The sequence below is a fragment of the Cetorhinus maximus genome, unplaced genomic scaffold (genome assembly GCF_964194155.1).
Source record: "Cetorhinus maximus unplaced genomic scaffold, sCetMax3.hap1.1 HAP1_SCAFFOLD_938, whole genome shotgun sequence".
Lineage (NCBI taxonomy): Eukaryota > Metazoa > Chordata > Chondrichthyes > Lamniformes > Cetorhinidae > Cetorhinus > Cetorhinus maximus.
Genome location: NW_027596880.1, coordinates 45,465 through 63,291, shown reverse-complemented (window position 1 = coordinate 63,291; position 17,827 = coordinate 45,465). Strand labels below are relative to the sequence as shown.

General features: G+C 45.5%; 1 protein-coding gene across 1 annotated transcript; it reads left to right on the top strand.

The window, feature by feature from the left end:
- Nucleotides 1-4,255: 4,255 nt before the first annotated feature.
- On the top strand, nt 4,256-7,320 carry LOC144675294 (uncharacterized; the record flags this gene model as incomplete). Its single annotated transcript, XM_078536154.1, has 3 exons — nt 4,256-4,379; nt 5,633-5,934; nt 6,880-7,320. Coding segments are annotated over exons 1-3 (867 nt in total), but the record flags the coding sequence as incomplete, so codon positions are not given.
- Nucleotides 7,321-17,827: the final 10,507 nt, after the last annotated feature.

Below are 17,827 nucleotides of genomic sequence, written 5' to 3'. Positions count from 1 at the left end.
CTGCTGCCACCATGGCTGTGGATCTCAATGCTCAAGGGGACATCACAAATCTGTCGGCTGTCAAGCACAGGGTGCTCCGGCATGTCACCAGGGTGGCTAAGGGTCCACCCCATAGAATGTCAGTGACTCACTGGAGAAAAAAAAGTGCTGTCCTCTCTCAGGATGCCAGCATTTGTTCTCCCTTCTCTGCAGCTCCATCAGCACCTTGCACATACCCATAGGGCAGCCTGGGCAGCTGCTGCACATGGCGAGGCGGAGCAGTCCGAATCTCAGCCCTCAAACCCAGAGTTGCTGCAGGGTGTCCTGGAAGGCCAGTCAAATTCGGCAGCCTTCCAGCAGCCATGCTGTAGTCACTGGGGAAGCACTGAACAGCCCTGGGGAAGCGCTGATGTGTTGCTGAGTTAAGATTTCAGTGAAAAGGTTATTGCTGCTGATTTTCATTACAGGATGGTGGCCAAGGTGAAGCATCTCAGAATGATGTAGCCGTGGAAACTGGAGGAAGTGTAGGTGGCAATGTTTTCTATATGGAACATAGCCTTTCAGGTGTGGAAACATTCAGGAAATTCCATCCCTGCCACTTCCTTCCCTTCCTGATTGGTTGTGGCAGTGTCTCACTTTTGGCATGATATGAAGGGTAGAGCAGAACGACCTGAATTGTAGCAGCGTGTGCTGGAGCGTCCTTTCGGAGCAATACAGGAATCAAAAGTCTTGATCCATCACATTGATGATCTGCTCCACGATGATCCTGGGTGCTGCATTGCTCTCGGAATTCGGGTGTTATTGTCACGTTGTTGGTTTGTGCCGGCGGGAGGAGTGCGAAATGTGTCGCTTATGAACCATGTATGCAGGGGAAAACCCGGGTTCGGTAATGGAGCGCCCCCATTCTCCTCCCTCTTTACCGAGCTTCCCCACTCTGCAGCCTCTGCTCCTTTTGTTGGTTATGACGCAGAACCAGACGCACCCTAACTCCATTCCCATAGCTCGTCACGAGTTAGGACACCAAACCCCCTCTCCTCCCTGAATGTGTCCAGCAGCTGTGAAGACAACTTCCAGCGAACCATCAACAGCTCCTCCACTGACTTTTCAATAACAGAAGTAAGTCAAAAGACCCTCAGCTGCAAGTTACCTGCCCGGTCCTGTAAATAACACAAGCAAGGGGTTCGCCATGTCCTGAATGCATATTCAGCTGAGGCTGACTAACACAAGCGTTCGGTGGACAGGCACAGACCATGTTTCAAAGCTATGCATAAAAGCCGCTGAAACACCCGCCGGAAATATAGAAGCAGACGGGCGATTCCGGGGAGGGAATGAAACTGCCACACGCACAACTTTATGGTCTCTGCAATTCGTGTGCCAGCGCAACAGTGATAATGTGGAGATGAACAGCACACCCAGGGAGACAGAGGGAGAGAATTCAATCCATTTTGAATGGGAACTTCATAGAGCGTGAAGGGAAAGTATTTTCAGGAATATCGGAAGTGGGCAGAACAACTAGTTAAATAGGCAAGATAAGGACCTGGAAGGATTGAAAAACAGGCATGAGAATATTGCAATTCAGCATCTACCAGATCAGGAAATAACGTATGTCCTTGAGCACCAATGTAATGGGTGAATGGGATTTGGTGTGAGTTTCGAAATGGGCAGCAGTATTTTTAATGAAACTTTGGATTTGAAAAAAAAAAATTGAGAAAGGTAACACGTGGATTGACGATTATACATTCAACAAAGGCACAGCTGAGTGTTAATGCAACCGCTGGGTTGAAACATAGATGTAGGAAGGTGATATGAAGGAACTGGTCGTGTGCATGATTGGGGTGGAGAGTATATGGAGTCGGAAATCAGATCAGGGTCAATGGAGAATGGAGGTTGTGAACAGCCACAGATATCAGCCAAAGAGCGGAGTCAACCAATGGATTGGGATGAGAGTTAATGACCAGAAATGCTGGGAATTACTTCATTATTTCCAAAATGTAATTAATAAGAACTTAATGCAGTTAAGCATGGATCATAGAATAAATAACTGGATGGACTTACCAGGGACACCAACAATAGTCAGGGCGGGATACTAACCCATTTGAATAATCTGAAGTATGCATTGAGTCCAGTTAGCTAATGACAATGGTATCCAATCTTGAGAAAGCATGTAAAGCGCTCAGGATAAGCCCCTGTCCAATGATTCAACATTCCAATCTAGTGTTCCAAGATTCTGATCCATTGCTGTAACATTCCAATCTATTGTTCCAACATTCTGATCCACTGTTTGAAATCCCCAACCTATTGGTTTCCGTTTCTTATACCCCACTATCTGTCTTTGGAAGCACTGATCTCTGTAAGTGTCGGTGGTGACTTTCCCGCTGACTCTTTGGGATAGCATGTTCAAATGAGTCCCTTATTTATAGAAGAGGGAAAGCCTCCAGTGACACAATTTGGATCCATGGAGACTGGTGCTGATTACATTCACTGAACAAACAAGCTAGTTATCCACTTTCAATCCAACAGGTTTAATATCACGAAAAAGTAGAACATCTACCCCATCTGGGTGGGATGTGTGAGGGCGTCTAAGGGAAGGAGTGCTGGAAATAGCAGGGAGACTGAACGTAATCTTTGAAGCTGCCATGGCTATGGGAGTATGCTAGGTGGCTGCAAATGTCCAGCATGTTTATTCAAGAAGAGAGGGATATACCCCCGAACTACAGAGCATCAGAATCACCTCTATCGTGAGGAAATTATTAGAGGACATTACTTTTTTCGAATTATTAAAAGAGATTACAATGACGAGTAGCACAGAAATGTTAACAGAAAATCTAAAATAATATCTGATACATTTAATACACTTGTTCAGCTAAGGAATGAGAGGGTTGATGGAGGAAGTGAGTTTCGTATTATGTATATGAACGAAGTGCTATAAAGTCCCATTTAATGGTAATGTTCAACGATCATTATTCAGACTGTGCAGGGAGTACAGTGATGCTCATTAGGGGTCAATACTTTGGAGACTGCTCTTTATCATAAACATAAATAGCACAGGCTACTTTTCGATGGGCATGTTTTCAACATTTGCAGCTAAAGGTTGTCTGAAATGTAAAGCGTGAGGAGGAAAGTAATAAGATTCCATAGGACATGTACAATTTGGCGAAATAGAGAGACACAAGGTATATGGAATATAATTCAGTGATACATTTTGGAGGGGGAATGAGGAAAATGCAATGTAAATCAATGGGGACTATTTTAAATAGGGTGCAGTAACAGAGCGAAACCATGTAACCACTTATGAATCAGGGAAAACAGATGAGCCCCTGTTTGTATCTGACGTAAAACTAAACAGTTTTAATTTTTGCCCTGAGCTTTTTTTTTAATTATCTTCAATTCACTGACTTCCTGCCTTGCAAAAAAATGTCAATTGCATTATGTTTTTAAAAAATATCCTTAATTGATTGTCAGTTAAAACGTCTTTTCATTTGAATGGAAAATGTCTCCATACCCTCTACCATGAGCTTAATTTTGCATTGTCCACACATTAAAATTGCTGTTTTGAACAAAATCCGAATCCCTCATCCATCCTCCGGACAAGTTACATGGGGATATGGCGTGACCACAGCAGAGCTGACAGGAGGTGGAGTCGGGAGTGTTGGTGGAGGGAAAAGTGACAGGGGGAACACAGTTTGACTCATCAGCCGACACACTTGCAGACACACCATACCTGACTCTTGTAGTTCGCACACGGTTCCAGAGGAGAGAAACAGAAAAGACGAAACACACCCATCGTCTAAGGTAGAAACAGAGACGCACACACACATTCACACATTCTCTTCCAGACTAGCAACAGACACATTCACACATTCTCTCCCACACTCGCATATACTCTCTTCTAAACATTGTGCATTTGTTTTACATTTTCTTAAGTTAAAGAGTTGGATTAAAACGGGTTGAAAGTTCCAGGTTTCTGAAAGCGAAGTTACCTAGCAACTGGAAGAGAGACAGTGGTGCTACTGGAATGCTGCTGGGGTAGTTTGCTGCGGACTGAATCCTTCTGTAGATGGTGGAATAGAATTCAATAAAAATCCGGAATTTAAAATCTAATGATCACAATGAAATCATTTTTGATTTTCGTAAAAAACAATTTCGCTCACGAATGCCTTTCTGGATTTAAATCTGCAGTCCTTACCTGGTCTGGCCTACAAGTTACTCTGCAGCCACAGCAATGTGGCTGACTCTTAAGTGCGCTCTGAAATGTTTGGGCGAGACACTCAGTGAAATGAAACCGCTACAAAGTCTCAAAAAAGGAATGAAGCCAGGCGACATCGGCAGCGACACCGGAAACTACAGTGGAAATCTCAGCCGTCTCGACACTGCAAAGTCCTCCTTCCAAACATCTGAGGGTTCGTGACAAAGTTGGGAGAGCTGTCTCCCAGACAAGTCAAGCAACTGCGTGACATAGTCACCCTAATGGAATCAAACCTTACAGATAATGTCCCAGGCATCAGCAACAACAACCCTGGGTATGTCCAGCCCCACCGGAAGGCCAGACCCAGCAGAGCTGCTAACACAAATGCATACATAAAATGGGATTAGCCCTGCAGTCCTCAACATCGCCTCTGGACCGCATCAAGCCTCATGGCATCAGGTTAAAGAGGAACATGGAACCCTCCTGCTGATTACCACATATCACCCTCCCTCAGCTGAAAAATCAGTGCTCCTCCATGTTGAGCAGCACTTGGAGGATGTACTTGGGCTGGCGAGGATGCAGAATGTAGTCTGGGTGTGGGATTGAAAGTCCTAACATTCATCATGTATTCCTGTGCCTTGTTTGTCCTGCCCAAGTGCATCACCTCACACTTATCCGGATTAAATTCCATTTGCCACTGACGAGCCCGTCTATATCCTCCTGCAATCTAAGGCTTTCCTCCTCACTATTTACCACCTCACAATTATCGAGGGGCCGAGAGTGGCAGGTTGATGTAGTGAGGAAGAGACAGAGAAAGTGCAGGCGAGAAAGAGAAAGGGGGAGAGAGAGACAGGCAAGAGAGAGACCAAGTGTGACAGAGACGGAGTGACAGAGCGAGGCAGAGACTGAGTGATAGAGAGACCTGACGATGGGGAGAGAGGGATAGAGACAGAGAGACAGACCCAGAGAGAGAGGCACAGAGAGAGAGAGGCACAGAGAGAGAGAGGCACAGAGAGAGAGAGGCACAGAGAGAGAGAGGCACAGAGAGAGAGAGGCACAGAGAGAGAGAGGCACAGAGAGAGAGAGGCACAGAGAGAGAGAGGCACAGAGAGAGAGAGGCACAGAGAGAGAGAGGCACAGAGAGAGAGAGGCACAGAGAGAGAGAGGCACAGAGAGAGAGAGGCACAGAGAGAGAGAGGCACAGAGAGAGAGAGGCACAGAGAGAGAGAGGCACAGAGAGAGAGAGGCACAGAGAGAGAGAGGCACAGAGAGAGAGAGGCACAGAGAGAGAGAGGCACAGAGAGAGAGAGGCACAGAGAGAGAGAGGCACAGAGAGAGAGAGGCACAGAGAGAGAGAGGCACAGAGAGAGAGAGGGACAGAGAGAGAGAGGGACAGAGAGAGAGAGGGACAGAGAGAGAGAGGGACAGAGAGAGAGAGGCACAGAGAGAGAGAGGGACAGAGAGAGAGAGGGACAGAGAGAGAGAGGGACAGAGAGAGAGAGGGACAGAGAGAGAGAGGGACAGAGAGAGAGAGGGACAGAGAGAGAGAGGGACAGAGAGAGAGAGGGACAGAGAGAGAGAGGGACAGAGAGAGAGAGGGACAGAGAGAGAGAGGGACAGAGAGAGAGAGGGACAGAGAGAGAGAGGGACAGAGAGAGAGAGGGACAGAGAGAGAGAGGGACAGAGAGAGAGAGGGACAGAGAGAGAGAGGGACAGAGAGAGAGAGGGACAGAGAGAGAGAGGGACAGAGAGAGAGAGGGACAGAGAGAGAGAGGGACAGAGACAGAAACAGAACAGAGAGAGAGAGAGAACAGCGAGGGAGAGAAACAACAGAGAGAGAGAGAGAACAGACAACAGAGAGAGAGAGAGAGAGAGAGAGAGAATCAACAGTGACAGAGACACGACAGAGAGAGAGAGACGACAGAGAGAGAGAGACGACAGAGAGAGAGAGACGACAGAGAGACAGAGAGACGACAGAGGGAGAGAGAGACGACAGAGGGAGAGAGAGACGACTGAGGGAGAGAGAGACGACAGAGGGAGAGAGAGACGACAGAGGGAGAGAGAGACGACAGAGGGAGAGAGAGACGACAGAGGGAGAGAGAGACGACAGAGGGAGAGAGAGACGACAGAGGGAGAGAGAGACGACAGAGGGAGAGAGAGACGACAGAGGGAGAGAGAGACGACAGAGGGAGAGAGAGACGGCAGAGGGAGAGAGAGACGGCAGAGGGAGAGAGAGACGGCAGAGGGAGAGAGAGACGGCAGAGGGAGAGAGAGACGGCAGAGGGAGAGAGAGACGGCAGAGGGAGAGAGAGACGGCAGAGGGAGAGAGAGACGGCAGAGGGAGAGAGAGACGGCAGAGGGAGAGAGAGACGGCAGAGGGAGAGAGAGACGGCAGAGGGAGAGAGAGAGAGATAGAGAGAGAGACAGAGAGAGACACAGAGAGAGAGACAGAGAGAGACACAGAGAGAGACAGAGAGATAGACAGAGGGACAGAGAGAGAGACAGAGGGACAGAGAGAGAGACAGAGGGACAGAGAGAGAGACAGAGGGACAGAGAGAGAGGACAAAACAGAGAGACAGAAAGACGTACAGAGAGAGAGAGGGATAGAGACAGAGAGACAGAGGGACAGATAAAGAGAGAGACAGAGAGAGAGACAGAGAGAGAGACAGAGAGAGAGACAGAGAGAGAGACAGAGAGAGAGACAGAGAGAGAGACAGAGAGAGAGACAGAGAGAGAGACAGAGAGAGAGACAGAGAGAGAGACAGAGAGAGAGACAGAGAGAGAGACAGAGAGAGAGACAGAGAGAGAGACAGAGAGAGAGAGACAGAGAGAGAGAGACAGAGAGAGAGAGACAGAGAGAGAGAGACAGAGAGAGAGAGACAGAGAGAGAGAGACAGAGAGAGAGAGACAGAGAGAGAGAGACAGAGAGAGAGACAGAGAGAGAGAGACAGAGAGAGAGAGACAGAGAGAGAGAGACAGAGAGAGAGAGACAGAGAGAGGGAGACAGAAGAGGGAGACAGAAGAGGGAGACAGAAGAGGGAGACAGAAGAGGGAGACAGAAGAGGGAGACAGAAGAGGGAGACAGAAGAGGGAGACAGAAGAGGGAGACAGAAGAGGGAGACAGAAGAGGGAGACAGAAGAGGGAGACAGAAGAGGGAGACAGAAGAGGGAGACAGAAGAGGGAGACAGAAGAGGGAGACAGAAGAGGGAGACAGAAGAGGGAGACAGAAGAGGGAGACAGAAGAGGGAGACAGAAGAGGGAGACAGAAAGACGTACAGATAGAGAGAGTGGGATAGAGACAGAGAGGCAGAGAGAGAGACCGAGAGAGAGGAATAAATACAGCGAGACAGAGGGACAGTGAGAGAGGGAGTCTGAGAGACAGAGAGAGAGAGAGACAGAAAGGCGGAGAGAGAGAGAGATGGATAGAGACAGAGAGACAGAAAGAGAGACTGAGAGAGACATCCAATCCTGTATACACACAAACTGAGAGAAACACCCACTGCTATACACACACCAACACTGAGAGGGACACCCACTCCTGTACACACACACACAGAGAGACATCCACTCCTGTACACACACACACTGAGAGAGACATCCACTCCTGTACACACACATACACTGAGAGAGACATCCACTCCTGTACACACGCACACAGACACACACACACACTGAGAGAAACATCCACTCCTGTACTGCACCATAACAAGGCTGGAAACTGAGCAATTAGCTTTCCAGATAATACACTTTATTCAGGAAATCTGTAAGGGTACATTACATTGCTCCCATGTTGACATAAAATGCAATGCAGTTCACCCTTTTTCCATCCACTGTGTTTGGAGCACTCTGAGGGACTTCAATACAATTGAACATTGGTTAGATTTACAATTCTCATTTCATATCAAACATTCTCTGAAGCCTTGTGTTACAGAGACCAGACTGACAACACTGCACAACGATATCCCCAGATCTCCTGCAGGCTCTGCCATGTCTTTACCGAGTGACATCTCTGCTCAGCTCCCAGCTTTGAAGAGAGGTGACTCCAGACTGAACCGTGAGAATAAGTCATCCCATTCATCTTACACTTACAGCATTTACAATATAAAGTTGGACATCATTGGTAAAGTACACGACAGGAGCAGCGGATTCCATAGGTACAGGTTTACCCATCATTTTCAATGTTATTAAGGTTAACAAGGGCAGGACAAAACAAAGTAGACACTGGTGCAAATTTCCACAGGTATAGGGTTAAAACACATATTATATCAATCTTCAATGCTGCTCTGGTTTACCCACTCATCTTCACTGTTACATACCTCTGCTGGATGTTCTCTGAATTACACACACTCATCTTTACTGTCTCATACCCTCTGCTGGATGTTCTCTGAATAACACACACTTATCTTTACTGATCTACGCCCTGCAGGATGCTCTCTGAATTACACACACTCACCTTTATTGTCTCATACCCTCTGTTGGATGCTCTCTGAATTACAAACACTCACCTTTACTGATCTACCCCGTCCAGGATGCTCTCTGAATTACACACGCTCACCTTTACAGATCTACCCGCTGCAGGATGCTCTCTGAATTACACACACACACCTTCACTGATCTACCCCCTACTGGATGTTCTCTGAATTACACACACTCACCATTACTGATCTACCCCCTGCAGAATGCTCTCTGAATTACACACACTCACCTTCACTGATCTACCCGCTGCTGGATGCTATCTGAATTACGCACACTCACCTTGACTGAGCTACCCCCTACAGGATGCTCTCTGAATTACACACACACACCTTTACAGATCTACCCCCTACAGGATGCTCTCTGAATTACACGTGTGCTTATGAGAAATAATATATCTGTGTGGGTGTTTGCGTGAGAGAAAATGTAAGTGGTATGTGCTTTGTGTGTGAGGAAGAATATATGTGTGTGTGCATGTGTGTGTGAGGTTGTGTGTGCCTGCGTGTATGAGAATGCATATATCTGCCCGTGTGTGTTTGTGAATCGGTGAGATAGAGAATCAGTGCCTGTAAGAGAGGATTTGTGCGCATGTGAGAGTGAACATATCTGTGTGAGTGTGTGTGTGTGTGTGAGAAAGAGATAATGTGTGTGTATCTTTATGTGAGGGAGAATATATCTGTGAGTGTGACTGCGTGTTTGTGAGGGTATGAGTGTCTGCGTGCCAGTGTATGAGAAATAATATACCATTGTGTGCCTCTGTGTGTGAGAGAGAAAATATATCTGTGTGAGTCTACCTGAATGTGTAAGAGAGAATGTGTGCATGTGGGTGAAGCTGTTTATGTGTGAGTGTGTGTGTGTGAGACAGAGAGAGAGAGAATGTTTGCGTATGTGTGCAAGAGAAAGATACCTGTGTGAGTGTGACTGTGTGTGTGTGTGAGGCTGTTTGGGTATGTCTGTGTTTGCGCATGGGGGAGGGAGAGAGAATCAGTGTCTGTAAGAGAGAGGATGTGTATGTGTTTGAGAGAGAATATATTGGTGTGAGTGTGTGTGTGAGAGAGAGTGAATGTCTGTGTATGTTCATGTGAGGGAGAATATATCTGTGAGTTTTACTCTGTGTGTATGTGTGTTTGAGAGAGAGTGGGAGAGAGTGCGAGAATGTGTGTTCATGTTTGTGTGAGGGATAACATATCTGCCAGTGTGACTGTGTGTGTGTGTGTGTGTGTGTGTGTGCCTCGCTGTGTGAGAGAGAAAATATATCTGTGTGACTATGCCTGCATGTGAGAGAGAGAAGGAATATGTTTGTGTGTGTGTGCATGCCGGTGAATATCCGTGTGTATGTGTGAAAAGAAGTTCAATTTCAGATTGTATTATAAAAGAGAATTTTGAGTAGGGATATGATTTTATACAGAGAGATTGAACATTATCTAGAGTAGTTTGCTAATATGTGTCCCTTCAAGGCACACGCTTATTTTCTCCTGCATATATCAATGCTTTTTTCAGCAGTAATTATAATTTGAATAATTTTACACAAAGATTCATAAGGTACTGCAACCCATTCTTCAGCTCCTCCCTAAACTTAGCCTGTGTCAGCACATAAATGAATGTATTTGTGCAGCAACTCAGAACTTCAAGCATTAATCCAACTGACTCAAGCTCATTAGGACCTGAATATGTAATGACTGTTGTACGCTGAGAGATAGAATACACAACTAGAGTTGCCCACAACAAAACGAAGCTGCCAGATATACTGAAGAGTAAAATTATGGACTTTCTTCGGTTTTCCATCTCTAAATCCTTGTGATTTCCTCCATTGCTGCAGCCACGGAGAACTTTGCGGACTTTACTGGCCACTAAAATATGCCTAACCGTCAAAACATTTAGCAACAAGATTAGAATGAATGGAACGCAAGGGGTTATGATCAGGGTAAACAAGTCAAATGCAGCCCATTCAGCAGAAATGAAAAATGCCTGTTTTAGGACACAACCGCGATTTACATTGTCCATTAGAGATACAGTTTCATATGCAAAATAAAATGGAATATTTATCAAACAGCTAATCGCAGTCACCATTGATATGACAGTAGCCGCTGTTGTCTCTGTGCAATATTTTCTTCTCAGCTTCTCACAACATATCGCCACAAAACGATCAAAGGTGAACACTACTGTTAACCAGACAGAGGCTGATGTGACAACATAAATCAGTGTCAAAGTTAGACGGCACACAGCGCTTATTGTCCAGAAATAATTGTGGAAATAAATATTCACTGTACGCGTCAGTATTACGTCAGTACAAACAACCAGGAGATCAGCTGCTGCCATGGCAATCATGTAGTTTGTAATACATTTGGAGAGGCCACACTTTCCTCGGGAAAGAATCACAATTGCAACAACATTAACTGTAAGAGAGGGAGAGGCCGAACATGAGAGAGACGACAAAGATGAAAATGTATTTTTTTTTTTCTGTCCGCAGCAAAGGGTTCTCAGTGCAAATTTGCTTTGTTGGTGCATCATTTCATTTTTTTCCTCCCAAGTATGTGTGGCGTGCTTTCTGATGAGCAATGCATTCTAAACATAGACTGAACCTAATAAAAGTGCACGGGGATGGGAAACGTCCACTGATTATTCGTTGTTTTAAAGGAACATCTTGAATAAAGATTGGGCAGTTGTTGTGCATTGGCAATTGCATGTGTTCAGTGAGAATGTGAGCTGGACAATTTGAAGGTCCGGAAAAACATCGGTAGTGATATTTAATTGTGAAATGTGAGGTGTAAAGAGCCAATTTGTGAGTGAACGTTCAACGTGAACTGGACAACGAGGACACAAAATAGAGTCTTGGACAATTGGAGTTATACTCTGAGATATATTGGTGCAATGTTTACTGGGTGGCCCAAAGAAGTAACAAATATGGGGAAACGTTACTGTGCAACAGGGCCGACAGCTTGGAGGCAAAATGTTCCCCAGGGGAACGAATGTACTCTGAACACGTGAAAGGGTAAAGTTGAATTGGTAATGAACAGGAACAGTTATAATAGTAGTCACTGGACTACAAAGAAACACCAACATGGACAAGGCTGGTTGAACGTTTACCGTGGCGTCCATACGGTGGCGGCCAATGACAATCAAAATAAGGTGACATGCTTTTGAAAATTCGCAGGGTGAAATATCTGAAAGCTCAAACTTGTTTTGCCCTTAGTTATGACATATTGCGGAGCCCTCCAAGATACAAGAACTTCCCTTATGAATGTATCAGGTGTCACTACTGGGGAACAGGGTGTAAAATATGAAGCAACAGTAAGAAGTCAGGTGATATTACGGTAAAACAGACACGCCAGGTTTCATGACTCTCAAACAGTAAATCAGCAGTTTTACGTTATCAGAAAAGTAGGTTAAGAAACAAGTTAACATCCATTTAAAGGTCTAATTGTTTTGCATGGGCTCTTACCAGGAACACCAATAGCAGCGAGAACATGATAGTAAATGGACTCTATCTGACGAAGTATCAGTTCCCCCATCTTTATGAGAAGACGTGTTTCCTGCTGAGGTGGATACACAAGATGGAATGGAACGTTTGAGCTGAAACATTCAAACCCTAGTTTCATTGAAATGCATTTCAGAAATAAAAAAGAAACAGAAGAAAATCAACAGATTCTCGGAAGGAAATTCCACAGTAATTAAACAGTGAACATCAGGGTCAAACTTGCAGCACAGCATTCATGGCAGGGAACAAAGAAAAACTGCTACCTTTTCCAGAAATGGGATCTTGTAGATAACATCCCAAACCCACCGACAAAGGCAAGGACCATATGCACATGTGAAAGCCACCATCTGGAGTATCCCCCTCAAGCCACTCATTGCCCTGACTTGGAAATGTTTCGCCGTCCCTTCCCTGTCTCTGGGTCAAGGCCCTGGAACTCGCACCCACCAACAATCAGAAGTGTGGCTGTACCTGCACCACACAGTCTGCAGCAGTTCAAAAAGACGGTTCAACACGACATTCACAACGGCAATTAGAGATGAGCAATTAATGCTGGCGTAGCTCGCGTCGCCCCCATCCGATGAAGAGAATGAAAAACAAACAGAAATGTATTTTAGTCTGGGAATATTTGAATAAACTTACATAGAACACCGAGAACTCCGAGAATAGGTTTGCTAATGGTCAGTATCTGATGAGCTACAACACATTGCATTCAATGTGAGAAGAGCAGATGTTGAAGCAGATACACCCAGCCACTTGGAAAACATTAGGTGATACGTTCACAGTAACTCTCATTTATACAGGAGATGAATCCCCATTAGCGCATTCATGTCCCTTGAAGAAATAAATTAGTTTCAGTCATTGAACAAACACGTTACGTCAGTCACTACCCTCCCAGATTAACGATATGAAATGAGCATCCTCATAAGTGAAAGGTCAAGCACTGGAATGGTTTCTGCGGTGAATACAATGGAAGGGGCACTCTTTTATCAAATACTATGGGTCAGGGCGGGAAATGATTGACCCACAATGCAATGTTAGGCAAGAAGCCGTTACTAACTTAGGTTAAAATAAATCTAGCAAATTCAATGGGCCTGAACCTCCAAGAAAAGTAATGGGGAAAGTTCTGTTGTTCATCAGTGGTTTGTGTTTCGGGTCCCATCCAACAGGGCACGTGTCTGATGCTTGTCTGTGACATTCAAACTTACAGAGAGAAGAAATTCCTTGCACAGTTCATCCCGTGGATTCCCCTGGCACTGACCCGTCCGGCGTTTAGTTGGACTGAATTCTATAGCGCAGCACAGAAATTTGCACATTCCACCCCACGGCATTCACATCAAACAACCTGACAAATAACCACCCCATGGCATTCACATCAAACAATCTGACCCATAACCACCCCACCAAATTCAACTCAAAAAACCTGACCCATAACTGCCCACCCCATTCAAACCAAACAACGTGACCCATAAACACCCCATCACCTTTAAACCAAACAACCTAACCCATAACCACACCATCCCATTCAAATCAAACAACCAGACCCAAAACCACCCAAACCCATTCAAAACAAACAACCTGACCCATAACCAACACACCACATTCAAATCAAAGAACCTGACCAATATCCACCCCATCCAGCTCAAATCGAACAACCTGACCAATAATCACCCCACCCCATTCAAATCTAACAACCTGACCCATATCCACAACAACCCATTCAAACCAAACATTCTGACCCCTAACCACCCCGCCCCATTCAACTCAAACATCCTGACTCATAAACACCCCAACACAATCAAATCAAACAAACAGACCCACAACCAACCCACTCCATTCAAATCAAAGAGCCTGATCCATAAACAAACTATGCCATTGAAATGACACAACCTGGTCCATAGCCACTCTACCCCATTCAAATCAAATATCCTGCCCCATTACCACCCCACGACCTTCATATCAAAGTATCTAACCTTTAACGAACCCAACCGATTCAAATCAAACAATCTGACCTAGAACCACCCCACCCCATTGAAATCAAAAAACCTGGCCCTTAACCACCCCCATCCCCCATTCCCCATCCCCCATTCAAATTAAGGGACCTGACCCATTTCCAACACACGACGTTCAAATCAACAACCTGGCCCTCAACGACCTCACCACTTTAAAATCAACGAATCTGTCCATAACCACCCCACCACACTCAAATCAAATATCCTGACCCTTAACAACCCCTTCCGCATTCATATCAAACTTTCTGAACAACATCCACCCCACCACATTCAAATCCAAAATCTGACCCATAACCACACCACCACATTCAAATGAAACCACCTGACCCATAAACAGCCCATCTCATTCAAATCAAACCACCTGACCCACAACGACCCAACCCCATTTAAAATCTATCAATCTGACACCTAACAACACCAGCCCATTCAAATTAAATAAATCCAACTCATAACCACACCAAAACATTCAAATCAAGCAATCAGACAAATAATCACCTCACCCCATTCAACTCAAACAATCTGACCAATAATTACCCCACCACATTCAATTCAAACAACCTGAAAAACAACCACGCCACCCTTATCAAATCAAACAATCTCTCCCATAAAAACCCAACCCCATTCAAATTAAACAAACTGACCCATAACCACCCCATCCCATTCAAATCAAATAACTTGACCTTTAACCACCCCACCACATTCAATGAAAACAACCTGACCAATAGCCACCCCACCCCATTCAAATCAAACAACCTGACCGATAACCACCCCACCCCATTCAAATCAAACAACCTGAATGATAACAACCCCACCAATTCAAATCAAACAACCGGATCCAAAAGCAAACCACCACATTCAAATCAATCATCCTAACACGTAACCTTCCCACCCAATCCAAATCAAACAATCTGACCCATAACCACCCCACCCCATTCAAATCAAACTAATTGACCCATAACGATCCCAACACATTAATATCAAACAGCCTGATCCATAACAACCCCGCCCCATTCAAATCAAACAACCTGACCCTTAACGAAACAACCCCGTTAAAATCTAACAGTCTGTCCATAAACCACTCCACCACATTCAAACCAAACATCCTCCCCCATTACCACCCCACGATATTCAAATTAAACGATCTGACAATTTAAAGCCCCAAAACATTGAAATCAAACAACCTGACCCATAACCACCCCACCCCTTTCATATCAAACAATCTGAACCATAACCACGCCACCCGTTCAATTCGAACAATCTGACCCAAAACCACACGAAACCATTAAAATAAAACAACCTGACCCAAAATCACCCCATCCCTTTCAAATCAAACAAACTGACCAATAACCACCCACCCCATTCAAATCAAACATCGTGACAAGTCCAACCGATGAAAAAGGGAATTGAGTTAGTAGCTGAAAAGGGAATGCGTGTGGAGCAAGTGGGCGAATGGCTGGGGAGTGAGACTAGCGACTTTCTCCTTCAGTGGATCAAAAGGGTCCACTTTAGGTCACTTCTGAGCTGAACTCATTCTGTGATTCTAAGATTCAGGATAATACCTCACTTTCTCCAATATACACACTTTACTGTCACGACTCACCGGCGGTAACATTGTAGGTTTTCTACTCTGTATCCTCAACAAATTCTGCACCTTCACCCTAAAGTGTGCTGCACGTTATTCAGCACGGTAATGCACGTCCGGCCAAACTAGTGCTTTGAATAGGTGCAGCGTAACTTTCTGGGGTTTGATTCCATTTTTGAAACGGAATGTCCCATCTGCTTTATTAACTGCTTTTGTTAACCTCGCCTTTCATGTTCCAGTATTGTGTACAGACCCCCCAGGTCGCTATGTCCCTGCACGTCCTGTATAAATATATTCAACAATACCAGTACGTCACTTTGATCATATCTCCAGCCACTCAACATATTACGGGAACTCCATTTGTTCTTACAGGTGCAATCAATGAAATGTATCAATGGTTACAGTGACTTATTTGAAAATGACAAGTCATCAACAAAACATTTCTGCCAGCCTGATGTATCCTTTTCCTGTTCATTTCCCTTCCTAGCAGTTATATTCGAAATATCTGTGATCATTTCTCGGGGAACGTGTGGTCTCCCCAAATGTAAAACACACCAGCTGGTGGGTATGGCAGCGAAGGACCTACTGACCAATATGCTGCACCAGATATTGAGGCAAATTCTAATTGTTTATGAGGAGCAGTTTCTTTTCCTGTGTTCTGTCATGCCTGGAAGATCCATGCTGTCGTACTTTATGTTGTCATTTATTGTTCAATCTGGTTCACTGTTACGTTAACTTTTGAACAATTTGGAGCCATTTCTTGCCGAAATCGGGAAAGTAGATAATGTGCCGACAAGACAGCAGTTGTGGTTCTTGGAAAAGTGACTGTGCTGAGCTATTTAAATAAACCTTTCTGGTATTTCCATGTTCACTGGGCTGTGTCAACTGGAAAATGAGCCCTGGTTTTGTTCTGTAAAAGTAGATGTTTATTACTCTACGGTCTGGGTAACAGCTAGTTTTTCCAATACATTCTAAACTCGTTAATCCCATTTGTCCTGATTCTGTCGCTCAATGTTCTCACCGTCAGACACATTTTAGGGAGCAGCAGAACCCGCAGGAGACTCCGCGCTCACAGCAGTGGGGAGGGTCTCAGAGGCCCAGACATGGAGAGTCGAAGGAAATTTATAATTTTATTGTCTGTAAGCACGGCAAATTGCCTCCTGTTGTGTAAAACGATTATGGTGTTTTCTGTATGGATCTGCATGCTTAATTTGGGTTATGATCATTGCTAAATTCAGGCAGCAATTGAAGGATCTGCTGAAATTCCCCTTTGCCACAAATGTACAATTCATTCAAAAAGGAGAGAAGACCTGAATGAGGGAGTTTCTATCATGTTCTCATTTTAATTGACATTCTCAGCAGGAGAATGGGAGGTGGAGGTAGGGGGTGGAGGGATAGTGGGTGTGTTGTGACTTCCAACAGAGTGACGGGAGGAGCTGGATCTCTCCCCCAGTTTCATAGGGAGTGTAGTAGGGGCTTGTTCCCCTTGGTGGCAGGCATCTGGTGTGGAGCCTGGTCCACACAGATGCCGGGGAGAGGACGGGCGGGAACTGCTGTTATTGGAAGAGGGAAATGCGGGCTGCGCCTATTCACTTTGGTGACGGCACAATGGGCAGGAGGCGGGACCTGGGCCAATGATCACTGCAGATTCGGAGTGGCGGGCCCTGTGACGGCACAATAGGCAGGGGCGTTACTGTTGTCATTAAGAATGCAAAATTTCAGGGGCGAGTCCTTTGACAGCACAATGGCCAGAGGATGTGAACTGGCCCCCTTAACGACGGCTTAATGGAGGGGCGGATCCTGTGAGGGCACATGGATAGAGGGCGTGTCCTGACAACTATGATGATGACATAAGATAAAGGGTGCGGTCTAAGACAGCACAATGGGCAGTGGGCGTGACCTCGCCCCCATGATGGCAGCGTAATGGGAGTGGCGGGAGCTCTACGGCCCAAAGGACAGGAGAGCGATCTTGGCTCATTGACGACCGGACAACCGGAAGGGGCGTGTCCTGCTTCCATTGGTCAGGGCCCAGTGGCCTGGGTTGGAGCAGGATTCCCGCCGGCTCCATCTACTACCTGCACCCATTGGGGCATGAAGAAAAGGGTAAATGGCAAAGGGT